The 22,983-nt window shown below is 43.5% G+C and overlaps 1 protein-coding gene across 1 annotated transcript in view; it reads right to left on the reverse strand.

Annotated features, from left to right (window-relative positions):
• Positions 1 to 1,278: 1,278 nt before the first annotated feature.
• The window catches only part of msraa (methionine sulfoxide reductase Aa), a 72,233-nt gene continuing 50,528 nt past the window's right edge, over positions 1,279 to 22,983 (reverse strand). The window contains 4 exon segments of the mRNA XM_084314686.1: positions 1,279 to 2,243; positions 17,914 to 18,020; positions 18,207 to 18,311; positions 18,781 to 18,900. Of these exon segments, the coding sequence (XP_084170812.1) occupies positions 2,079 to 2,243; positions 17,914 to 18,020; positions 18,207 to 18,311; positions 18,781 to 18,900 (497 nt within the window). The 3' untranslated portion in view covers positions 1,279 to 2,078.

The raw sequence follows: 22,983 nt of genomic DNA on the forward strand, positions 1-22,983 counted from the left end.
GAGTGTTTACCATAATTATTTATGCCTAGTACTGGGTGGCCAGAGTCTAAAGTACAAGAGGTAGTGGTAGTAAGTATCATATCTAACAATACAGTCAGGGAATTGTACCCCTCAGTTACACTTTGGATAAAGACTGTTATATTTAAATACAGTTTATTTACCATTTAGGAGCAGTGGGCAGCCGCAGTGCAGCGTCCGAGGACCAACTCCAGTTGTAATACCAGTACCTTTGTCAAGGAATGACAGGAGTATGTACCTGCCATGCATGTCTTCATGGTGTGGGAGGAAACCAGAGTACCTGGAGGAAACCCACGCAGACATAGGGAGAAACATGCAAACTCCACAGAAAGCCCTCCTGTCTGGGTTCAAACCCACAGATAAACTGTTGAGATGAGAGAGAGAGAGAGAGAGAGAGAGAGAGAGAGAGAGAGAGAGAGAGAGAGAGAGAGAGAGAGAGAGAGAGAGAGAGAAAAGTAGAGAGAAAGAGGAGAGGGGAGCAGAAGAAGATTTAGGAAAGGTGAAGAGGGGTGAGCAGGAGTGAGGAGAGGAGAGGAGAGAAGAGGCAATGAGAGAAGAGAAAATGTAAGAGGAGAGGAAAGGAGAGGAAAGGTGAGGAGAGGAGGGGCAATGAGAGAAGAGAAAATGTAAGAGGAGAGGAAAGGTGAGGAGAGGAGGGGTGAGGAAAGGAGGGGAGAGGAGAGGGAGGTGAGGTGAGGAAAGGTTTAGATTAGATTGTATTTAGGCGACTGGGTGGCACAGCGGACATTGCGCTCGTCACCAACGCAAGAGACACCGGTCTCGAATCCGGCTGTCAGCATTGCCTCCGGCTTGGGCCGGCCGTCATACTGACTCAATTGGCAGAGTCAGTGGGAGGGGAGTCGATGGGTGGTAATCTGGTCGTTGTAAACAGCGACTCCTACAGGTTGGTCAGGGCGCCTGCACAGCAAAGACAGGAAATGGCGGGGGCAGTGTGAGCCTCCCACACGTTACACCTCGCCAATGAGAGTCTGCGCTGGCAGGTGAAAAGAAGTGACATGTATCGGAGGGGACATGTGATGGGCTTCTATCCTCCCTACGACCGGCCAGTGGGGGGCACATGCGAGCAACAATCAGGACAGGGGAGGGAGAATTGGCACGAGAAGAAATTGGGGTGGGAGAAAAATCACAGAAAAAGGAGGAGAAAAAAGTAGGTAAAAAAAAAAAGATTAGATTGTACTTTATTGTCATTATATTTGCATACAAGATTTGGGAAAATATTTGGGAAAATATTTGGGAAAATACTACTATATATGACCTCACCCTCCCCCCTCTCCTCACCCCTCCTCTCCTCAGGAGGAGAGGAAAGGTGAGGAGAGGGGTGAGGAGAGGAAAGGCGAGGAGAGGAGGGGTGAGTAAAGGTGGAGAGGAAAGGAAAGTTAGGAAGAAAGAAGAGCTGAGTAGAGAGTATTGTTTTTACTTGATAGCATGAGATAATCCAACAAGCGAGCTAGCTGGCTGCGGTCATTGCTAACAACTAAATATTTGTCAGACCAGCCTAACGTTATTTCCAGGAACAAAGGCATACATTCTGAAAGTTACATCACTGATGCTTGAATGTGTGAAACATGGCAAACGTAAAAAAAATAAGTTGTTTTTTCTGTTCTCCCAGCTGTTAACTGTTACGCTAGCTGGCCAGCTGTACCCAGCATGCCGTTCAGCGGTGTAACAGTTAATAAGGCTCCCCTCTCAATAAGCTGATATGTGAAAAGAAAACATATTTTTGTAGATTACAGCTCAGGTAGAAGGTAGAAGTAGGCCTATGTTTTGTTTTTGAGAATGGAAAAAAAATACACACAGAAATGTAAGTAGCCTATTTTTAGATTTACAATTTAATTTAATGTAAAAACATTTATGTTGACATTCTGGTTTAAGAACTATCTAAATAATTTAACTAATGAAAAAGTAGCCATGTGCAGTAATATAGAGTAGAAAATAAAGGATGTAATATATTATTGAGCTGCATCCAGATGCATCATAGAATCAAATCGCAGACAGCCGAACGTAATCGAATCTCTACTTGGCTCTCATTGGCCAACTAGTTATTTCTTGATTCCTATTGGGCAGGAGACCCCGGTCCCTCCCAGGCCACAGTATCCGTCAGGGTTCTTGCTGAGGTACTGCTGGTGGTAGTCCTCTGCGTAGTAGAACGCCTGGTCGGTAGAGATCTCCGTGGTGATCGGACCAAAACCTTCCTCACTTAGAACCTAGACACAAAAACAAAATAAAACAAAAAAACATGTTTGTGATGGTAATAGTATCCTAATATTATCACACTCTCTCACGTCATTAGTTTGCTACCTACACAGGTTCATTACATTTGTTGTTTTAATGTAGCAATAATAATAATACTAATAATAACAACAACAATAATGTATACTTTTATTAATCGTCCTCTGCATTTATAACTTGGTCAAGGGAAATGGCAGGATACACCTACTGTAGCATGTGTGTTTTTTTATGGTGTGGGAGGAAACCGCAGTACCTGGAGGAAATCCACGCAAACACGGGGAGAAACATGCAAACTCAAAGCAGAAAGGCCTCCTGCTGGTGTTTGAACCCAGGCCCTTCTGGCTGTAACTCTAACAGTGCTAAATGCACACATGGTATCACTGTAGGGTTACACAGGCAATGTATCATGTGACCAAATGTGACCAAGGTGATAGTTTTCGGGTGCGCCAGTCAGGTCATGAAGTCAGGACCAATCAGATGCAAGGCAGCAGATTCAGACAAGAGTATTCAACCTCTTTGTTGAAGTATATTTGCGCCACAAAAGGCACAACTCATAAACTCGGGTATCATGGAGTCCAAGTTTACCACTGAGCGCAGTTTCCTGGTGATAAACTCGGAAATGTCAGACTTTGAGTTTGAGTATAATAAGGACTCACCATCAGGCCAAACCATGTGCTGCCATGTCATGGGGGGGGGGTTAAATAGCAACCCGGTTTTCCATCTACAACAAAAAGGGCTGTCTGTAACATAAATATTGGTTGACAAAAAGGATGACCAGGTTTGTAAACAAAAAGGATATTTATTGACATAAATGGGAACCACAGGTAACTCAAGGCCAAGGCCAAAACAACAAACAAACACCACTATCTCCAAAACAAACCAACCTAACCTACGATAAAGGAATATACATTCAGTACTTTAAAGAAACCAGTGACCAAATCAGTCTGCACATGGATATAGTGTAACGGGGTTGGCACAAAACCCATCTCAATACCTTAAACTAGTACACTAGAACTACAGGAAGACTTCTCAGACAGAGGCAGTACATCAGAGAGGATCAAAGACTGTGAAGCTCCAGTATCTCGTAAGATCTGAACTGGACACTGATCTTTTTGATCCCCTGTTAAGAAAACTAAACCCTTAGAAATAAATGGCCTGAAACAAGGGTCGAGAACATCTTGATCATGGTGCATCAGCCGATTTATTCGTCACATACATACACGAGACATGTAGTTAAATGAAGGTGGCCATGCCCGCCTTGATTGTGCAAAAAATACAAGTAATAAAATAGAATAATAAAATAGAGATCAGCACCAGGTGCAATTTGTGAACAATACAATCAAACCAGGCAGTGGAGCGAGCAGCACGGTCAATATCCTGACAATCTTCTGTTCTCCGTCTCTCTCTCGCTCTGTCTCTCGACTCTTCTCTCTCTCCCGTCTCCTCTCACTCTCTCTCTCTCTCTCTCTCTCTCTCTTTGTTATGGCAGAAAACATCTACTGTGCACATGGTATACAGGTGCATCTCTCTCACGGTCTCTCTTATTCTCTCATCATGTCTCTCTCTCTCACCGTCTCTCTCTTATTCTCTCATCATGTCTCTCTCTCACTGTCTCTCTTATTCTCTCATGTCTCTCTCTCTCTGTCTCTCTTATTCTCTCATCATGTCTCTCTCTCTCACTGTCTCTCTTATTCTCTCATCATGTCTCTCTCTCACTGTCTCTCTTATTCTCTCATCATGTCTCTCTCTCTCACGGTCTCTCTTATTCTCTCATGTCTCTCTCTCACTGTCTCTCTTATTCTCTCATGTCTCTCTCTCACTGTCTCTCTTATTCTCTCATGTCTCTCTCACTGTCCCTCTTATTCTCTCATGTCTCTCTCTCACCATCTCTATTATTCTCTCATCATGTATCTCTCTCGCTGTCTCTCTCTCTATCTCTATCTCTCTCTCTCTCTCTCTCTCGCTGTCTCTCTTATTCTCTCAACATCTCTCTCTCCCTCTCTCACTGTCTCTCATCATGAGAGAGAGAGAGAGAGAGAGAGAGAGAGAGAGAGAGAGAGAGAGAGAGAGAGAGAGAGAGAGAGAGAGAGAGAGAGAGAGAGGGGGGGGGGGGGACCATTGAAGTAAGCAGAGTTTTGTGACAAAAAAAATTTGTGGACCAGATGGTTTGACAGGTCTGTGTTGCTGGCGCTGCACAGACACACACACTTATAATGATGGAGTGAGCGCAGCATTGTAGCAATTCTGACATTACTGATGGTCACAGAAGAAGCACAGAGGAGAGGAGAAGAGAGGAGAAGAGAAGAGAAGAGAAGAGAAGAGAAGAGAAGAGAAGAGAAGAGAAGAGAAGAGAAGAGAAGAGAAGAGAAGAGAAGAGAAGAGAAGAGAAGAGAAGAGAAGAGTGGCAATCTGGCTAGGAAATAACAAGAGAGAAGAGAGAGGGAGAGAATGGGAGAGAGAGAGATAGAGAGAGGGAGAGAAGGAAAGAGAGGGAGTGTGTGTGTTTCATCCGAGAGACACACACCTCTCTAACCATCACTTTCATGAGAGAGGCCAGTCAACCTCTCTCTCTCTCTCTCTCTCTCTCCCTCTGTCCCTCTCTTTCTCTCTCTCATTCTCTCTCTCACACACACACAATACACACAATACACACACATGCATACATACATACATACACACACACACACATACACACACAGGTGATTAGGTGCATGGTGTCTGATGACATCAGAGGACGTAGGACCTGAAGACCACTATGCCAATCATTACATGTGTTATGTCATTATTGTGCACATAACAAGGCAACAACAATGGACCTCATTCTTGAACATGTTCGTAAGTATTTTCGTAAATATCTTCGTTAGAACAAATTTACGAAAGTTCTCCGCCGGAATCTCGTACGTGTGAAAAGGTGTTCGTAAAAATCGCCAAAGTGTTCTCAGCTGCGCTCCCCCGAATGAAGAACGTCACTCTTATTCTTAAATTCTACACCTGAATTTGTATACATAAATACATAAAAGCGACATGGGGACGAGTTAACAGTTGAGGTTGACGTGGTGTCAGGAGAGGAGCACACAGCGGCTGAAGTGAAAAAGAAATGGGCTGATGTGAAATCAGAGTTCAAAAGAAGAATAGCAAAACGCAGGAGAGAGATGCTGGCCACTGGAGGAGGAACAGCGGGCTCAGGGTTGTCTGAGGAGTAGGAAGACGTGCACCGTTAGCCTAGCTTAGCGTCAGTCACTGGAAGTAGGTTCCTCCATTAGCCTAGTTCCCAACGTCTTCCTACTCCTACTGCATGCACAGAGAAGAAAAAGGTATGTATCTTCTTGTCTAACTCCAGGGTAGATGGCAAATGAGCAAATTTCCCAAAATGTTGGAGTGTTCCTTATAAGGTAGGGTGTGTGTGTGTGTGTGTGTGTGTGTGTGTGTGTGTGTGTGTGTGTGTGTGTGTGTGTGTGTGTGTGTGTGTGTGTGTGTGTGTGTGTGCGTGCCAGGGCCGCGCGGCTCCATGTGCATCCTCCCCAAGCCGCCTGCATCAGGCTGTTGCATCGTTGCTAATAAACGATCGATTTCTATGGAATCCGTTAAACCTGTCCTTTGTTGTCATTTGTGTGGGTTCAACTCATGAACAGTAAGTAAGTAAGTAAGTATTTATAAAGCACCTTTCATACATGTCAAGTAAGATAAGCAGTGTAATGTTCTCCACTGCCTCTTAGAATGTGCACACTAAGCAATGTACAAAACCAACAATAAATATGGTATATTAATAGGAAAGGTCAAATATATAGCCTACATGAAAGAAATGGGATGTGTCCATTCTATTACACTATAGCTATATCCACGTGATTGAGTTTAGTACATATTTACTTATTCACTGCCATTTGCAATGTTTGTGTAGTGCTTTTATTTACAATATTTTCTGACATCACGATGCCTCGTTGAATCATTACTATAAATGTAAAACGTAATTGTTAATGATACGAATATTGTCGTATTTATTATTATTATTATTATTTAAAACTGAGGATGTCTGTAGAATCGACGTGAATGCAATCACCAATGATTTCTCCCAAATTAATCTCTTAATCTCTTAAACCCGGAGCCCTATTTTCTGAAAATCCGCCTAAAATACATATCTAAGTAAATGGAATATTGCTCCACTTCTACAGGGTCCATTTGCATGCTCTTGGTATCTAGGGACATCTATGGACCTCAGTGAATGTATTCCCAGTGTCAGAAATATTGTGTTTATTACTAGGCTTGCTTAAATTGTGATGAAACAAAGGAGAATATGAATTATGATTTTTCTTTGCATCTTTGACAGTGAATAACACCATGCTAAAAATGACCAGACATGAAAAACTGCCACTGAGCTCGTTCAGTACCTTCTTGAGATCATGTGTACAAAAGATCTAAGGAAATGAATAAAGGGAAGATGATTAAACAGAAGGTTTTGTAAATACAGTACTGAATTCTCCCATCCGGACCAATGCAATTTGAAATATTATTATAGAATATAGAATAGCAGGCCTATAAATGACTTTATTATAGCCAATTCGCACATTTATGGATTACGCCAAATCTTCTCTTTCAAGTGGCCGAGTTCAATTTGGATTTAGTATCACCAGGCGTGCATGAAGAACAGATAATGAAATATACTGTATGTACAGTAGGTTTTGTATTCTTGCAAGAGCTCCGCCATTTTTAAACTGATTTCAAATCGGATGGTTGCTAAATGCTCAAAATAGAGGAGACAAACTAACTGCACTCCAATATATGCCAATAACATTCCGTTTTGTGGTATATAATCCAGAGTAATAAGAAAAATCTAAAATAATAATCAGGAAGTCATTTGCTTGCAGAAAGCTAGAAGCCTTTGGGAAGTGTAGTTTTAAAAAATTCCAACGCTCATTGAAAGCTCTGGATGTCCTCTTCTCAAAATGACTCAAAATGACTACATTCCCCGACGGCCGGTAATTCAAAATGGCTGATTTCCGCGACCACAACAACAAAGAAATTTAAACTAAAATCTCACTAATAACATTTTAACCTATTGGTAAACAAACATATTGATGAGAATATACATTATAACTGCTGTTGTGACATGGTTATGATGTTTATTCTTGAATATGTTTGAAAAGAAAAACGATAATTATGTCAGACAGTCCGGAGAGCTTGATTTATGGCGTGATGTCATTTGCGGTCCGGCACCGGACTGCACGGGCGGAAGAGGTTAAGAACACGGCCGGACACCAATCTGGCCTACTGTATCTACGACTGCTTTTCCACATTCGTAAAATCCTGTTCTTAGCTAAGAACAAATTCCAGATAAGAAACCATTCGAGAATGCCAAAATCGGCCAGAGAAGTTCATAAGTGGAGTTACGAAGAAATTAGTTTGTCGCTTTTTTGTAAGTCCGAGCATGAGGACCAATGTTCCTAATGAGTGGGAGTGAAAGTGACAATTACAAAGTCATAAGGAGAGGAGAGCAGTGGAGAGGAGAGGAGAGGAGTGGAGAGGAGAGGAGAGGAGAGCAGTGGAGAGGAGAGGAGAGCAGTGGAGAGGAGAGGAGAGCAGTGGAGAGGAGAGGAGGGGAAAGGAGGGGAGAGGAGCGGAGAAGATGGGACGGGAGAGGACAGGAGAAGAGAGGAGGGGAGATGAGATGAGAGGAGGGGGGAGGAGAGGAGAGGAGAGAGAAGGAGAGATGAGAAGAGAAGGCATGAGAGAAGAGAAGAGAAGCGAAGAGAAGAGAAGAGAAGAGAAGAGAAGAGAAGAGGAGAGGAGATGGGAGAAGAAAAGAGAGAAGAGAAGAGAGGATAGGAGAGAAGAGAGGAGAGGAAAGAAGAGAGGAAATGATAAATGAGAAGGGAAGAGAAGAGAAGAAATTAGAGAAGAGATGAGGAGAAGAGAGAGGAGAAAAGAATAGAAGCATTAACCTCCCCCAATCACCTCCCCCTCCCACATCCTCCCACTCCTTCTGTTTCCATGGTAACATACCCTCATCCCTCCTCTCCTTCTGTGTCCATGGTAACACACCCTCATCCCTCCTCTCCTTCTGTATCCATAGTAACACACACTCATCCCTCCTCACTTTCTGTTTCCATGGTAACATACCCTCATCCCTCCTCTCCTTCTGTATCCATGGTAACACACCCTCATCCCTCCTCTCTTTCTGTTTCCATAGTAACATACCCTCATCTCCTTCTGATTCCATGGTAACATACCCTCATCTATCCTCTCCATCTGTGTCCATGGAAACACACCCTACTGCTTTGCAGAACAGATGTCTCAGCAGGCAGAAATAAGAGAGAGAAAGAGAAATAGACAGAACAGGCAGAAACAAATTAAGAGAGATGGAGAGAGGGAGGTACAGTAATGGAGGGAAAGAGATTATCTTGGTCCAACCCCGAATTGTTACTCATTAGGCTGCAGACCCACATTGATACGATTTTGTCTCAGGCACCCCATCTGAGAAGATTTTGGTTCAGGCACCCCATCTGAGAAGATGTTGGTTCAGGGACAGGATAGGAGAGAAGAGGAGAGGATAGGGGAATATAGGAGTGGAGAATATGAGAGGAGAGGAGAAGAGAGGAGAAGAGAAGAGAAGAGAAGAGAAGAGAGGAGAAGAGAAGAGAAGAGAAGAGAAGAGAAGAGAAGAGAAGAGACGAGAAATGAAGAGAAGAAAAATGAAGAGAAGAGAAGAGAAGATAATGACTATACATTCTGATATTAGACTAGAGAGATGGAGGTCTGACCATACCTTCTGATATTAGACTAGAGAGATGGAGGTCTGACTATACCTTCTGATATTAGACTGGAGAGGTAGAGGTCTGACTATACCTTCTGATATTAGACTAGAGAGATGGAGGTCTGACTATACCTTCTGATATTAGACTGGAGAGGTAGAGGTCTGACTATACCTTCTGATATTAGACAAGAGAGGTAGAGGTCTGACTGTATCTTCTGATATTAGACTAGAGAGATGGAGGTCTGACTATACCTTCTGATATTAGACTAGAGAGATGGAGGTATGACTGTACCTTCTGATATTAGACTAGAGAGATGGAGGTCTGACTATACCTTCTGATATTAGACTGGAGAGATGGAGGTCTGACTATACCTTCTGATATTAGACTGGAGAGATGGAGGTCTGACTATACCTTCTGTGAACACATTTCTTTATAATTTTTTTGACATGACATAAAACTAGACACACAAGCATTAACAGTAAATATCCACAATAAATCACAGGATTATACATTCCAGTATTTGAATCAATATAAATGTAGTTTACGAGATATATACATAATACTTGCAATACAATACAATACATACATAATTATGCTCTTGCTCGTGTAACGGAGGTACCGCAGTCTATCCACAGTCACGAGGTACAAGTAGTGAAGTGGCTGTGGACGTTAAGCGGTACTGCAAGTAAACTCACTCCCCAGAGGCATCCAGACCCAGTAGCAAGAAGTGAATTCACCTCTTGGTACAGTGGTCTGTGATGCCGCCCGCGACGCGGGAGACCGGGGTTCAACTCCCACTCAGGGTGATCCCTTAACAGGGGTTGAATCAAAATAAACACAACGCAGTAAGATCACACCGGCTACACTCGCTCTTCTTCCCCCCCCCCCTCAGGACCCCCCTTGGATAATCCATCCATTATTTCGTTTCTAACCAAGGATTACAATTCATATGCTAACCTTTATTCTCTCCACCACTTCTAACCAGATTGCAATGCTGGCTTCATTGACACCTAAAATTCTTGCTGTAGATATCTCTAGATAAATCACATCGAGATAAGTAAACTAAGAACCCATACCTTCAGGCACATTTTATCCGGTTGAATCCAGCGTGATGCTATCAGCTTTTTAGCAGACGTAAAACTGGACAAAATTAGTCTCTTTAGCTGTATAGAGGCTGCTAACTGAGAAACATCATTCAACAACAATACAGAAGGCAGTACAGGTATGGTCAGAAATAAAAATTCTGATAATTGCGTGGTTACTTCTTCCCACAATATCTTAACAGGGGGGCATTCCCAGTACATATGTATAAATGTACCGATATCACCCCTTAAACACAAGGAGCATAGAGAGTCTTGTTTAAGCCCCATTCGGTTCAATCTTATAGGAGTCAGGTAAGTCCTATGAATATAATTAAGATTAATCTGTTGATGATCCGGGTTGCGTGACGCTAGTCGAACGTTTGCCCGGACTTCTTGCCAATCAAAATCCACTTCCAAGTCTGGTATATCCCTCCTCCAGACTCAGTCTAGGGGGAGGATTCCATACGAAGACGTAAGTAAGTGATGATAAAAGTCTGATACGAAGCCTCTCGATGTCTCCCTTTCATAGAAGAATTTGTGATATCTGTGCTGCTCAAGTGGTATCTTTAATGGGACTACATGAGCCTTCAAAGTTGCTAATAACTGTATATAGAAATAATAAGTGGAGCTGGTGAGGTTAAATTTGTTATAAATTTCATGATAGCTACAGAAACCCAGTTCGTTGAAGATATCTCCCAATGTATGTATGCCCTGCTTTTCCCATTTGGGATATCTGATAGGTCGTTGTGCAATAAGGAGTGCATTGTTATTGAATAGGGGAGAATGGCTATGCCATTTATGTTGGTTAGTAAATTTGTTCTGTGTGTCACGCCATATCCGAATCACATGTGTAATAAGAGGACCAAATTTCAACTCGCATTGCTTAATTGATAATTTGGTGTATACTATATCCTGCAGTCTATGTGGTGCCACTATGTTTTCTTCTAATGTTCTCCAGGATACAGATGCTTGAGAATCAAACCAGGTGATCAGTGGTCTTAAAGAGAACGCTTTAAAATAGTGGTAGAAGTCTGGAAATCTTTTTATTCGTGGAGGTTTGTTGTTCCAAATAAATGTATATGTGTGTGTAATTTTTTCCAGTAACCAGCAGGGGGGGGGGGGGGGGGGGGGGGGTAACGGTAACATTGAACTAAAGAAGTTGATTCTAGGTAAAACATCCATCTTAACTATTGATACTCTGGCCTGTACTGAGTTTTTAAGTTTTGACCACCTGTCAAAGTCATTTGTGATCCTATCTTGGAGTCTTGTATAATTATACTTCACCGTTTGGCATATAGTAGGGAATATTTCAACTCCAAGACATCTAAAGTGTTCTACCATTGGTATACTTGATGGAAGGATTGTAGTCTTCGCAGAGACATTAAGTGGGAGGAAGGCCGACTTTGGCCAGTTTATCCTAAATCCCGATAGATTGCCAAAATCATAAATCAGCTTGAGAAAATGAGGCAGTGAGGTGGTAGGGTTTTGCATGAACAATATTACGTCGTCCGCATATAAACTAATATGATACTGTGTGCCCTTAATTGAGATTGGCTCTATGGATTGGGATTGTCTTATATACTGTGCTAAAGGCTCTAAGGATAGAGCAAATAGTCCGGGACTAATAGGGCAACCCTGTCTGGACGAGCGCGACACAGGAAAGAGTGAGGAGGTGAATTTACCTGTTATAATCATGGCCGATGGGTCTTTGTATAATACTTTTATCATATTAATGAATCCGTTTCCTAACCCCATCCTTCCGAGTACTGCCCATAAATAAGACCATTCCAACCTATCAAAAACTTTCATCGCATCCAAGGATAATACAGCTGTAGGTGGAATGGCATCCTTGCTGGCGTCTAATACATGTAGTAACCGTCTTATATTATCCGTGATCAGGCGGCCTTTTATGAAGCCAGTCTGATCAGGATGAACTAAAGATGTCATATGCTTTTGAAGTTTGATGGCTAGTACCTTAGAATACAGCTTGAGATCGGTTCCGAGGAGACTTAAGGGTCTATAACTACCACATTCGGTGGGTTCTTTGTCCTTTTTAAGGAGAACAGATATGAGTGCCATATTGACGTCCCTGGGGAAGTTCCCCTCTTTGATTGAGTATAAAATCATATCAAGTAATAGGGGTCCAATTACATCCCAACATGAGAGGTACAGTTCTGGTGGTATACCATCCCAACCAGGAGCCTTACCAATTTGCATTTCAAATATAGCCTCCCTAAGTTCCTCTAATGTAATAGGTGTATCTAACTGTTTAGCGTCTTCCATTGAGAGTTTAGGTAGGTTAATTTGATTAAGAAATGTATCCAGTTTATTTTGATCGAAAACCATTTCTGATTTGTACAAGTTGGAGTAAAACTCTTTGAAAGTCTCGTTAATTTTTTTGGGGTCTGTAACAAGTCCTTGTTGGTCCTTAATGGTAGGGATATCTGCAAATTTTGCGTTGGATCGTATCTTCATAGCTAGTAGGTGACTTGGTTTAGAACCATGAAAGTAATAATGTTGTCTTGTGCTACGTATTTGAAATTCAGATTGTTGTCTTAAAATAGAGTTAATCTCTTTTTTTAACACATTAATTTGAGACTCCAATCGAACCGAGTAGTTGTATTGTAAAGAAGAGAATAACGACGAGTAAAGCGTTTCCAGCTCTACCAATTTTGAACAACGATTCTTGCGTAGGTTGGAGGCAAAGCCTGTGGTGTAATCCTTGATAAAACCCTTTACCGACATCCATAACATTCTGGGGTCCTGTACCGAATCCGCATTACTCCGCAGGAATTTAAGTTCAACTTTGAATTGTATAATGTATTCATTGTTTTTCAGCAGTGTCGAGTTAAATCGCCATCTTGGGGCTCGGGATGACAGTCTACCAAATGAACCTTTCAGGAGTAAATATCTGTGATCTGGGCACCATTTCCTTTCCACGTCATAGTTATCAAATAGTCTTGGAGATGCAAAAACATAATCTATTCTGGAAAATGTCTTGAGTCTTGCAGAGCGAAAAGAGTACTCTCGGGCCGTTGGGTTGAGTAATCGCCATAGGTCATTTACACCTGTATTCTTGGCCCAATCCTTTAGTGCATTAGATGCATGTTTCTGATCATTGGAAATGGTGGGATTAGATTTATCCATCACAGGATCCCAAATAGCATTAAAATCCGCGCCAATTATAAATGAATACTCGGGAAGGTTCAACATTGCTCTAGTGAGTGTAGCGTAGAAGTTAGCGTCGTAAAGATCCCAACACGATTTTCCTGTTACTGTATTCTATTTTAGCTATGGTTACTCGACCATCCACATCAGACCATACGTCCAACAATTCAATATTCAACTTCCGTTTCGCGACTATAGCAACCCCACGGGATCTCGTTCCAAAAGATGAGTAGCTAATGTTATGATATATTTTGTCCGCTAGCATTACATTGTCATCCACTAATAAGTGCGTTTCGCTTAAAAAAGCCACATCAACCTGTTTGTTTTTCATCAGTGTAAGCACGCTTTTGCGTTTATGTTGTTTGTTTAGTCCCCCAGTATTCCAAATCATTATATTCAAACTAGCCATAATCTAAACATGTTGTTGTATTCTTGTGTATAATTCGTATGGAGTACCAATTCACAATAGATATATATCCAATTATTGAGGTCCTGTTGAGAGCCGAGCCTGAAAACATATACATATAATCCCCTATTCCCCCCTCCCTCCCTCCCTTACACGACCAGTCAGCCCAGAATGAGCCATTTATCCTTAACTTTCCTATGCAAATTGCCATAGGATCTAAAACTCTTAATTCTACCTTAATAGAATGTCACCCGTGGCCTAGCCACTCTCCTGTTAAAATAATAAAATAAAAATAAAAAATATGCCTCAATTATCATAGTATATTCACTTAAACCTTATACTAACATGTATAGGTTAAAACACACAGAAGAATAAAAAAGATGTATAGAACAAAATTATAGAAATCTCAAAAAGTGGAGAACATCTGCTTAAATCTTAAAATAACTTTGCCAAGCTTAAACACCTAGATGAAAAGGAAGGTTTTTAAATACGTGTATGCAGTTCATCCCCCAAACAGGGGTGGGCAGTATTCCGCTGTGAAGGCTGTTGTTCTTCCGGATATGATTCTTGTGTATGGTCACAAACTGTTGTTTATGTTCCAGGGCATTCTGCATGCCATAGAGTGATATTATTCCAGTATATTCCACTATGACACCGAGCGTTGAAAAAGTCCAGAGTATTCCAAAATGTCAACAAAAAATCATCACTTGCACAAAACCCATAAATCTAGCGGGCCCAAACAGCGAACCTTTACAAAAATATAGTATCTAGCGTCACATATTAACCTATTCCTACATCAATGTTATCAAAGCTTGTTTGATGCCGTTTTTGGTGTCTAAGTTATAACGAAGTTATCAAAAAAAGATAAAAAAAATATGAATAAGACTTAGCCTCCTCCGCGTTGTGGGTCCCTCATGTAATCCTCTGCGTCTTCAGTCGAGTAGAGCCGGAGCCTTTTTCCATTTTTATCCATGATGGAAAGATTAGCTGGGTAGCGTAGTATAGGTTGTAATTTTTTCTCAAAAAGCTGAGACATCACTGACTTGTAACGGGCTCGTAGGGATACAACCTCGCGGCAAAAATCCTCGTAGAAATACACTAGTTTCCCGTTGTGTAGCAGAGTTCCCCTCTTCTTTCGTGCCGCACGGATAATCGTATCTCTTATTCCAGTTTGACGTAGGCTAGCAATAATCACCCTCGATTTATTGTTGTTGTCGTTTCGGATGCCAATTCTGTAGCGCTGATCCACTATAGCAGGTGGTGTAGAGCAGGGGTTCCCAAACTTTTCAGGCCAGGGCCCAGAAAATAAGGCGTCAGAGAGCCGCGGCCCAATGCACATCGTCAGGCTTTTTCTTTTTTTTTTTTTTTTGCCAGGCGACCGATTTTTTAAGCCAAATATCACTTCAATCCTATTAAGTTAGTTCAAGTTAGTTATTCATTTATATGTGCTATTTATGAGAGGGCTAACTTGTTGCAAAATAATAATGATAATAATAATAGCCTCATTAAAATACTATTGTTGCTTCGGTTGTTTTCAGCGTTTTATGTGCATAATCTGTTATTTAGTTTGAAATGTTCGTTGAAATAAGTAGATTTTTCGTTTTTGTTTATTTATTAAGTTAATATAAAACCATATAGTCACATTTTAGAATACAATAGAATAGAATTTTAGAATACAACTAGAAACACTGTCCTGGCCTGCTTCTAAGTTCAGTCACCTGACAAAAAAAATAAAAATAAAATACCATAAACTCCTAATAAAATACCATAAAATACTTTTTTTTGTCATTTTAATACTTTTTTTTCATTTTAATAACAATCTGCTTATACACAGACATATGCATCATAATTAGACCCACTATGCTTCTTTGACTTGTGCCTTCAATCAACAAATCTCATCTTGCACCATATGTATTTAAAAATGTTGGCCAATATTCAAATCCTGTATTCATCCTCTCAAATCAGGCCCTAATGGTGAACGGTTTGCATTTATGTTGAATGAAGTAAGAATCCACTGCAGTAAAAATATCCTCACCTCGAGTGGTGGTAGTAAGGTTGACTGACATGAGAATGTCCTGCTTCAGATCCTCATTTTCGATATATTGCACATAAACGATGAGCACAGCCTCGTCTGCGACAGTTGTAGTTTCATCAAGTTGTATGGCAAATGGACCCTTTCTAAGCTTTTCTGACAGCTGCTGCTCGCAATCACTTGACATCAATTCGGTCTTTCACTACATTGTTCGAGAGTGGTACTGATTTTAGTTTATCCGCCACCTGTGGGCCGCACAGTTTCTAAACCATTTTGATGCAGGCTGGTTTGATGAGCTGCTCGCCAATATTGTGCGGTTTCTTTGCTTTTGCAATTAAAAGCGAACACTCAAAGGAGGCTTCGGTAGCCTTCTGTAAATCACTGCCACCCCTGCTCCACGCTACTCTAAAATCAACAGGCTTGTTCGCCTTGAGAGACTGTTCTTTCCTCCGAAAAAAGTCCGGATCCTTCCCAACGGTTTCTGGGTGCTTAGACGCCTGATGTCTCTTCAGCTTGCTGGGCTTCAGGCTCGAGTTTGCCAACTTTTCTCCACAAATCACACACTCAGGTCGTTTGTCTGGTCCCTCAGTGAAGCCCATGGTGATGTAATTTTCGCGATTGCTTTTTTTGCAGATGAGCTGCCGTCATCTCCTTTTCGTTTGTCACACATTTTCGCCTCTGGCGGCTGACTGCAGACGAGCCGAGAAAGTTAACTAGCGTGCTAGGCTAGCTACAGAAAGTGATAGTCAACTGATTCACGTTTTAGCGGCTACCTGGTAGCCTACTGTTAACGTTCAAAAATCATGTCTAGGTGTTTATTTATTTATCTTTATTTTTTATTGTAGTGGAGAGACTATTCATGCTTCTGATGATAAAAATATGCTAATTAAATATTTCTCTCTCTCAAAAAAAAAAGAAAACCTCAAATCATCTGTGGTCTGGCGGACCCCCTGCGCCCCCTGGCGGACCCCCAGGGGGTCCGCGGACCCCAGGTTGGGAATCACTGGTGTAGAGGATATCTGGTCCTAGAATTTGAGCCAACACTGTCGCGAACGAGTCGTTTGTGCAGTCAACTGATTCATCCAGTCCCACTATACGGATATTAAATCTACGGGAATGACGTTCGATTTCGAATATCTTAGCTGTTAGCTTCTCGTTGTTTTCATATATCGTATCCGTTAGCTTCCCGTTGACCTCATCTATCTTCTCCGTTAGTCCCACGATGCCGTCATGTAAAGCCCCATCGCCCCTAATGAATCTCAGTGTGTGTTCACCCAAGGTGGCTTCAACTACAGTAGTGCGTTCGGTTTGTTCTGCAGCCGCTGCTTTTAAATCTTCGATTTTGGATTCGATAGATTCTTTGATAGCGTCAACCTTAGCGTTAACCTTATCAACCTTAGCGTCAACCTTCTCAACCTTAGCGCCAACCTTATCAACCTTATCGGTTAAGATCTTTATTAGCTTAGCAAGAGACTCTATATCGGATGAGGTGGCGGGGACGATGGAAGAGGTGACAATATCAGCTGTTTTTTTCTCGATCTCTCCTGCCATTTCCCGCACGGAGCCCGTATCCACAGGCGGATCCTCTGCAGTTAGTTTGACTGCTGCACGTGTATCTTTCTTTGCTGGCATCTTCATTCTTTCTGTCGATATAGTTAGTTGAAGATCTCAGTTAATATATACGTCGAGGTTTAAACACATGGTGTTGTAAAAAGTGGTTTTTGAAGCAAAAATAAAAATAACGGGAGAGGAGCTGTGACCAATGCGACCACTACATGCTGATGCTAAACCGGAAGTCCTGACTATACCTTCTGATATTAGACTGGAGAGATGGAGGTCTGACTATACCTTCTGATATTAGACTGGAGAGATGGAGGTCTGACTATACCTTCTGATATTAGACTGGAGAGATGGAGGTCTGACTATACCTTCTGATATTAGACTGGAGAGATGGAGGTCTGACTGTACCTTCTGATGTTAGACTGGAGAGATGGAGGTCTGACTGTACCTTCTGATATTAGACTGGAGAGATGGAGGTCTGACTATACCTTCTGATATTAGACTGGAGAGATGGAGGTCTGACTATACCTTCTGATATTAGACTGGAGAGATGGAGGTCTGACTATACCTTATGATATTAGACTGGAGAGATGGAGGTCTGACTATACCTTCTGATATTAGACTGGAGAGATGGAGGTCTGACTGTACCTTCTGATATTGGTCTTTGGAAGCCAAGGCCTGCTCTAGCTGTTCCTTGGAGGAGGTGTAAATTACAGACCGGTAAGCTGTTCCAACATCGTTCCCCTGTCGCATCCCTAAGGGCACAAACAGTCACGGTAAGTTAAGAAGGTGTTGACAGCTTCAGATAACTATTAAAGATGTCTTCCCCCATGTGTGACATCATGGAGTCCTAATAAACTAATAAACATGTTCCAAAGATTTTGTGTGTGTGTGTGTGTGTGTGTGTGTGTGTGTGTGTGTGTGTGTGTGTGTGTGTATACCTTGTGAAGGGTTGTGGCTCTCCCAGAAGACTTTGAGCAGGCTGGAGAAGCTGATCTGGTCTAGGTGATAAACCACTCTCACTACCTCACTGTGACCTGTCCTACCTGAGAGAGAGAGAGAGAGAGAGAGAGAGAGAGAGAGAGAGAGAGAGAGAGAGAGAGAGAGAGAGGCTTCTCTGTGTCCATTATGAAATGACAATTGTGCATCATTGGAATTCTGATCTTCTAAATGGTCTTAGGTACCGAAATGTGGCACCGATTGATCTAACGTGAATCAGTACTTGGTAGTACTGACGTAATTCGGTCGGTACCCATACAATTACAGAGTTCGATACCCAACACTAGTCAGAAATTATGTATTTATAATCTTTAGGACATTGGCTTGAAATACTCTCAAATATTCGCTTAAAATGCTGCTGTGGGTATAGGGTCAATACAGGAAGTGGAGGAGTTACATTCCATGACAGTTTTGTAAAGCTCATGTTGATGTAACGCAAGCAAATCTTCCTATGGTTCCTTTTTAGCAGGATTTGCTGATGGTATCTCATAGATGGCGTCTGTCTATCTGTGTTACCTGTGCAGACCTCATGGTAGGAGGGGTTTGGAGTGTGGCCTCCGGCATAGCCCACCTGGGTGGAGTCAACTCCCTTCTGGCTCCAGAACTTCCTCTCCGCACCCCAGAAACAACCCATCCCTTTCAGACACACAATAAACAAACAAACAAACGCATTAACATTATAATACTGACATGTTCACGTGTGTCTGTGTCCGTGTGCGTGCATGCGTGTACTCAAGAGTGTGCTGTACCCCAAATGGACTGAACCAGAACCACAGCTCAACCAAAACCAGAATAGTGATTGATGAAGTGCCCCATTAAGCCCATTAATTATGTGGTAATTGTAACTGAGGGGTACAATTCCCTGACTGTATTACTAGATATGATACTTACTACCACTACCTTTGTACTTAATATTCGGCCACCCAGTACTCGGCATAAATATATTATGATGAACACTGTCACGTAGATGAAACGGATCCAACACAAATGTACGAATTAGAAATAGGTCTTTATTTCTACACAGCGATGGTGTGTAGAGCAAGCACTTAATCAAATCAATCACATTTATGAATGGGAATTAGTATGCACTTTTATGGCAAGAGTATTCGTCGGTATATCAATAGAGAATGTCCAATCTCTGAAGGCGCAGGTGGTACATATACGACCTGGAATAGTTAAGGAATAACAGCAATGATACTTTAATGATTATAGACTGGATACACTAGGGGGGGTTAATCCAGTCGCTTGTAAGCCGACAGGAGTAGGAAGGGGGGGGGGGTAGAGTCCGGCTGCCTCATCCGGCCAAGGGTATCCCAGGTGAACCCACTGTAGTGCCGTTCAATGCGCCGGCGATCCTTGGACCACAGATAAAAGCAGGTGGACTCTTTGTGGGCCGGCGTCCTCCGGTCCACGGAGGAGAGACGTGAAGCGACCTCGTCTTGCAGAGCGTCTCCTCACCTTGCGTCCTCTCCAGGGGGGGGGGTTCCAACACACGGCAGTGTCGGGGGTCTTTATCCATGGAATAATCAACGTATACAAAGCATAATCCGTGCCTGGGAAGGCGGGCTGTCGTCGGTAGAATAATCCGGTATACAGGTCCACTCGCTCGTCGGCTCTGGGGCTCCTCGGGTGCAATCTCACATGGGGTCGATCATCCTGAATAAGCAGCCAGTTTTCTGCCCGAAACGATGGGGTGCTGACTACGGTAGTATTCTCACCGCACGAAGCACTATATATTAACAGACTATTATTAGCTTAATAGACTACGTCCAACTCGACGATATAGTGCCAAATATGACTATTCAAATATTAATATACACGATGTCTCAATACCGAAGGTAGGCCGAACTTGGCCTTACTCCCACACGTGGCGTCGCGGGGAGGCTTTACGTCTGTCACTCTATTGGAGGGTAAGAAACTGGACTGAAAAGGGAAGTCCTACTTTAGTAGCGCAGTATATATACGCACTATGAACAAATAGTCCCATTAGTGGTGCGGTAGCCAGATTCCTACGCGGAACTAGGACTTGTTCGTACATGTTGAGCGGTACGTTTGAACTGGGTCTTGAGCGGTACGTTTGAACTGGGTCTGGGGGGTATGGCAGCCTGGCACCAAGGTCTCGACCAATAGTAGAATGGAGACTATTATGGGATGTTCAGTAGGCTAGAATGGATATTCAATGCATATTGTACAAGGAATATACAAGGGATATCAGGGAATATTAGAGAATATACAAATACAATTAAATATATATATATAAATAAATATATATATTCGGTTTAATCTGGCCCTTCACAACAGCCACCCCCTGATTGGTCCCAGACCTAATCAGTTAAGCAGAGACAGATTAATCGCGTTGTCTATTTACATATAAGGGTTTGCTGTAGGGGTCAGTCAACTTCACAAAGTCATAGGGTTATAGGGTCATGGTCATCATCGATTGTGTCTGGGAGTCGGGGCAGTTCTATGAGCCTCGCCACGGGACGGGTGTAAGTGCGACCCTGGACAAGCACTTCAGCTGCTCGGACCTTGCCGTCGGCACCGGTGATCACTTTGCTTACGCGGCCGGCCGGCCACATAGCTCTGGGCAGTGATTGATCAATAATCATGACGACTGTTCCTTCTGTCAAATTGTCTCTCTCCTTTACCCACTTCTGGCGGGTCTGTAGAGACGGTAGGTAGTGCAGTAGGAAACTGCTCCAAAACTTGTCGGCTAATACTTGGCTGTACCTCCACATTCGTCGGCCGTTCGCTTCTTCAGGCCGGTACATTGTCTGGGGTAATGCAGGATCTAGCCGCCCCATCAGGAGTGTGTTGGGGGTAACTGGGCAGATAACAGTGCTCAATCCACAGAACACAGGCTTCTTATTCTCAGCCTCCTCCTGACTGGCTTCCCTCGGGATAGGCGTGGGCCACTCTCCTTCCGGGAGCTTTAGGAATGCTGGGCCGTCGCTGTAGACATTGCGACGGGTGAGGTCATCCAGGGGCATTCCCCGGGTGATGACGTCAGCTGGGTTCTGTTTTGTATCAACGTAGCGCCACTCTGTTTCTCCGGTTAACTCTTCGGTTAAGTCTTGAATCTCGGTGACTCTGACTCCCACGAAGACTTTGTACTTGCATGAGTCCGATTTGATCCAGGCGAGTACTGTCGTGGAATCTGACCACAGGATTGTTCTAGACACCGGTATGGTGAGCTCACGTTGGATGAGTGTGGCTAGGTGCGCTCCGGCTAGGGCTGCGCAGAGCTCTAGACGTGGGATAGATTGTTGCTTGCGTGGGGCTATTCTCGAGCGGGCGAGGACAAATGCTGTGTAGATCTCTCCCCCCTTTTCTTGGGCCCGCAAGTAGGCTACTGATCCGTATGCGACCTCTGAGGCATCACTGAAGACGTGTAAGTCCATTTTACATGTCTCTGGCCTCACCGTGGGTGGGAAGTAGCTTCGGCGCATATTAACGCCTGGGAGTGAGTGGAGCTCCATCTCCCACTCTCTCCAGGTGGATACAAGGTGTGCGGGAATGGGGTCGTCCCAGCCCTGGTCCTTGTCCCACAATGCTCGTACAATCATTTTTGCCCTGGTGGTGTACGGTAGAATACATCCTAGCGGGTCATATTGTCGGGCGAGTGTTGTGTACACACTCCGTCTGGTGGTCGGCGCCGCCGCCGGCCTTCCCTGCTCCGTAGTCATGGGCTTGTGTCTGTAGTGAAGCGAATCTGTTTTGAATCGCCACACCAATCCCAGGGTCATCTCCTGGGCTTCTCCCGGGATTGTAGCCATCCAGGTCTCGCTGCTGGCTGCCTTGTCCTCGGAGGAGAGGCTGCGCAGTACTTGCGGATCGCTGCTGGCCCACTGCCTGAGATCAAAGCCGCCTTTGATCAATGAGGCGCGGAGTTTAATCAGGAGAGCCTCGGCTTCTTCCTGGGTTGAAAGGCTTTGTAGACAGTTGTCTACGTAGAAGCTGTTCTTTACGCTGTGTCGGACCTCTTCGTCCGCTGCTGGGTCCTCTGCTACATGTTTCTGTAGTGCAAATTTAGCACAGCAGGGGCTGCACGTCGTTCCGAAGGGGAGGACTTCCCATTGGTAGATGGCTGGGTGCTCATCTCCTGGCTTCTCTCTCCATAGGAACCGTAACAGGGGCTTGTCCTCCTCTACTAATCTCACCTGCAGGAACATTCCTTTAATGTCCCCGCTGATGGCCACCTTTTCCTGGCGGAAGCGGAGTAGAACGCCGAGTAGGGAGGGGCCGAGTGTGGGACCGGGCAGTAACTCTTTATTCAGATTTTGGGATCCGATCTGGTAGCTGCAGTTAAATACTATGCGGTCTTTACCGTTGTGATGGACCTTGTGGTGAGGCACGTACCACGATTCAGTGGTCTGGTCAGCCTCTTTAATGTCCATCTTTGTGACGTGTCCCGCTGTGATGAGCTTCTCAATCTCAGCGCGGTATACACTCTCTTGGGCGGGGTTCTTGGCTAAGCGCCGCTCCGTGTTCAGCAGGTACCGTTCTGTGGCGTCTGTCTTGGCGTGGAAAGTAGGCATTCCTTCTCGCCGCAGGAGTGGCGTGGCGTATCTCAACACGCCGTTGACCGGGACTCTCTTGGTCCCTGTCTCGAGGAGGTGAATGGCGTAAATGTCATCTTTAGAGCGAATGTCTTTCTTTCCGTTCTTAAAGGGCATTTGTTCCAAGGTCCATAGCCGCTCTACGTGTTGCAGGAGTGCG

The sequence above is a fragment of the Notolepis coatsorum genome, assembly GCF_963971535.1.
Source record: "Notolepis coatsorum genome assembly, chromosome: 5".
Taxonomy (NCBI): Eukaryota; Metazoa; Chordata; class Actinopteri; order Aulopiformes; family Paralepididae; genus Notolepis; species Notolepis coatsorum.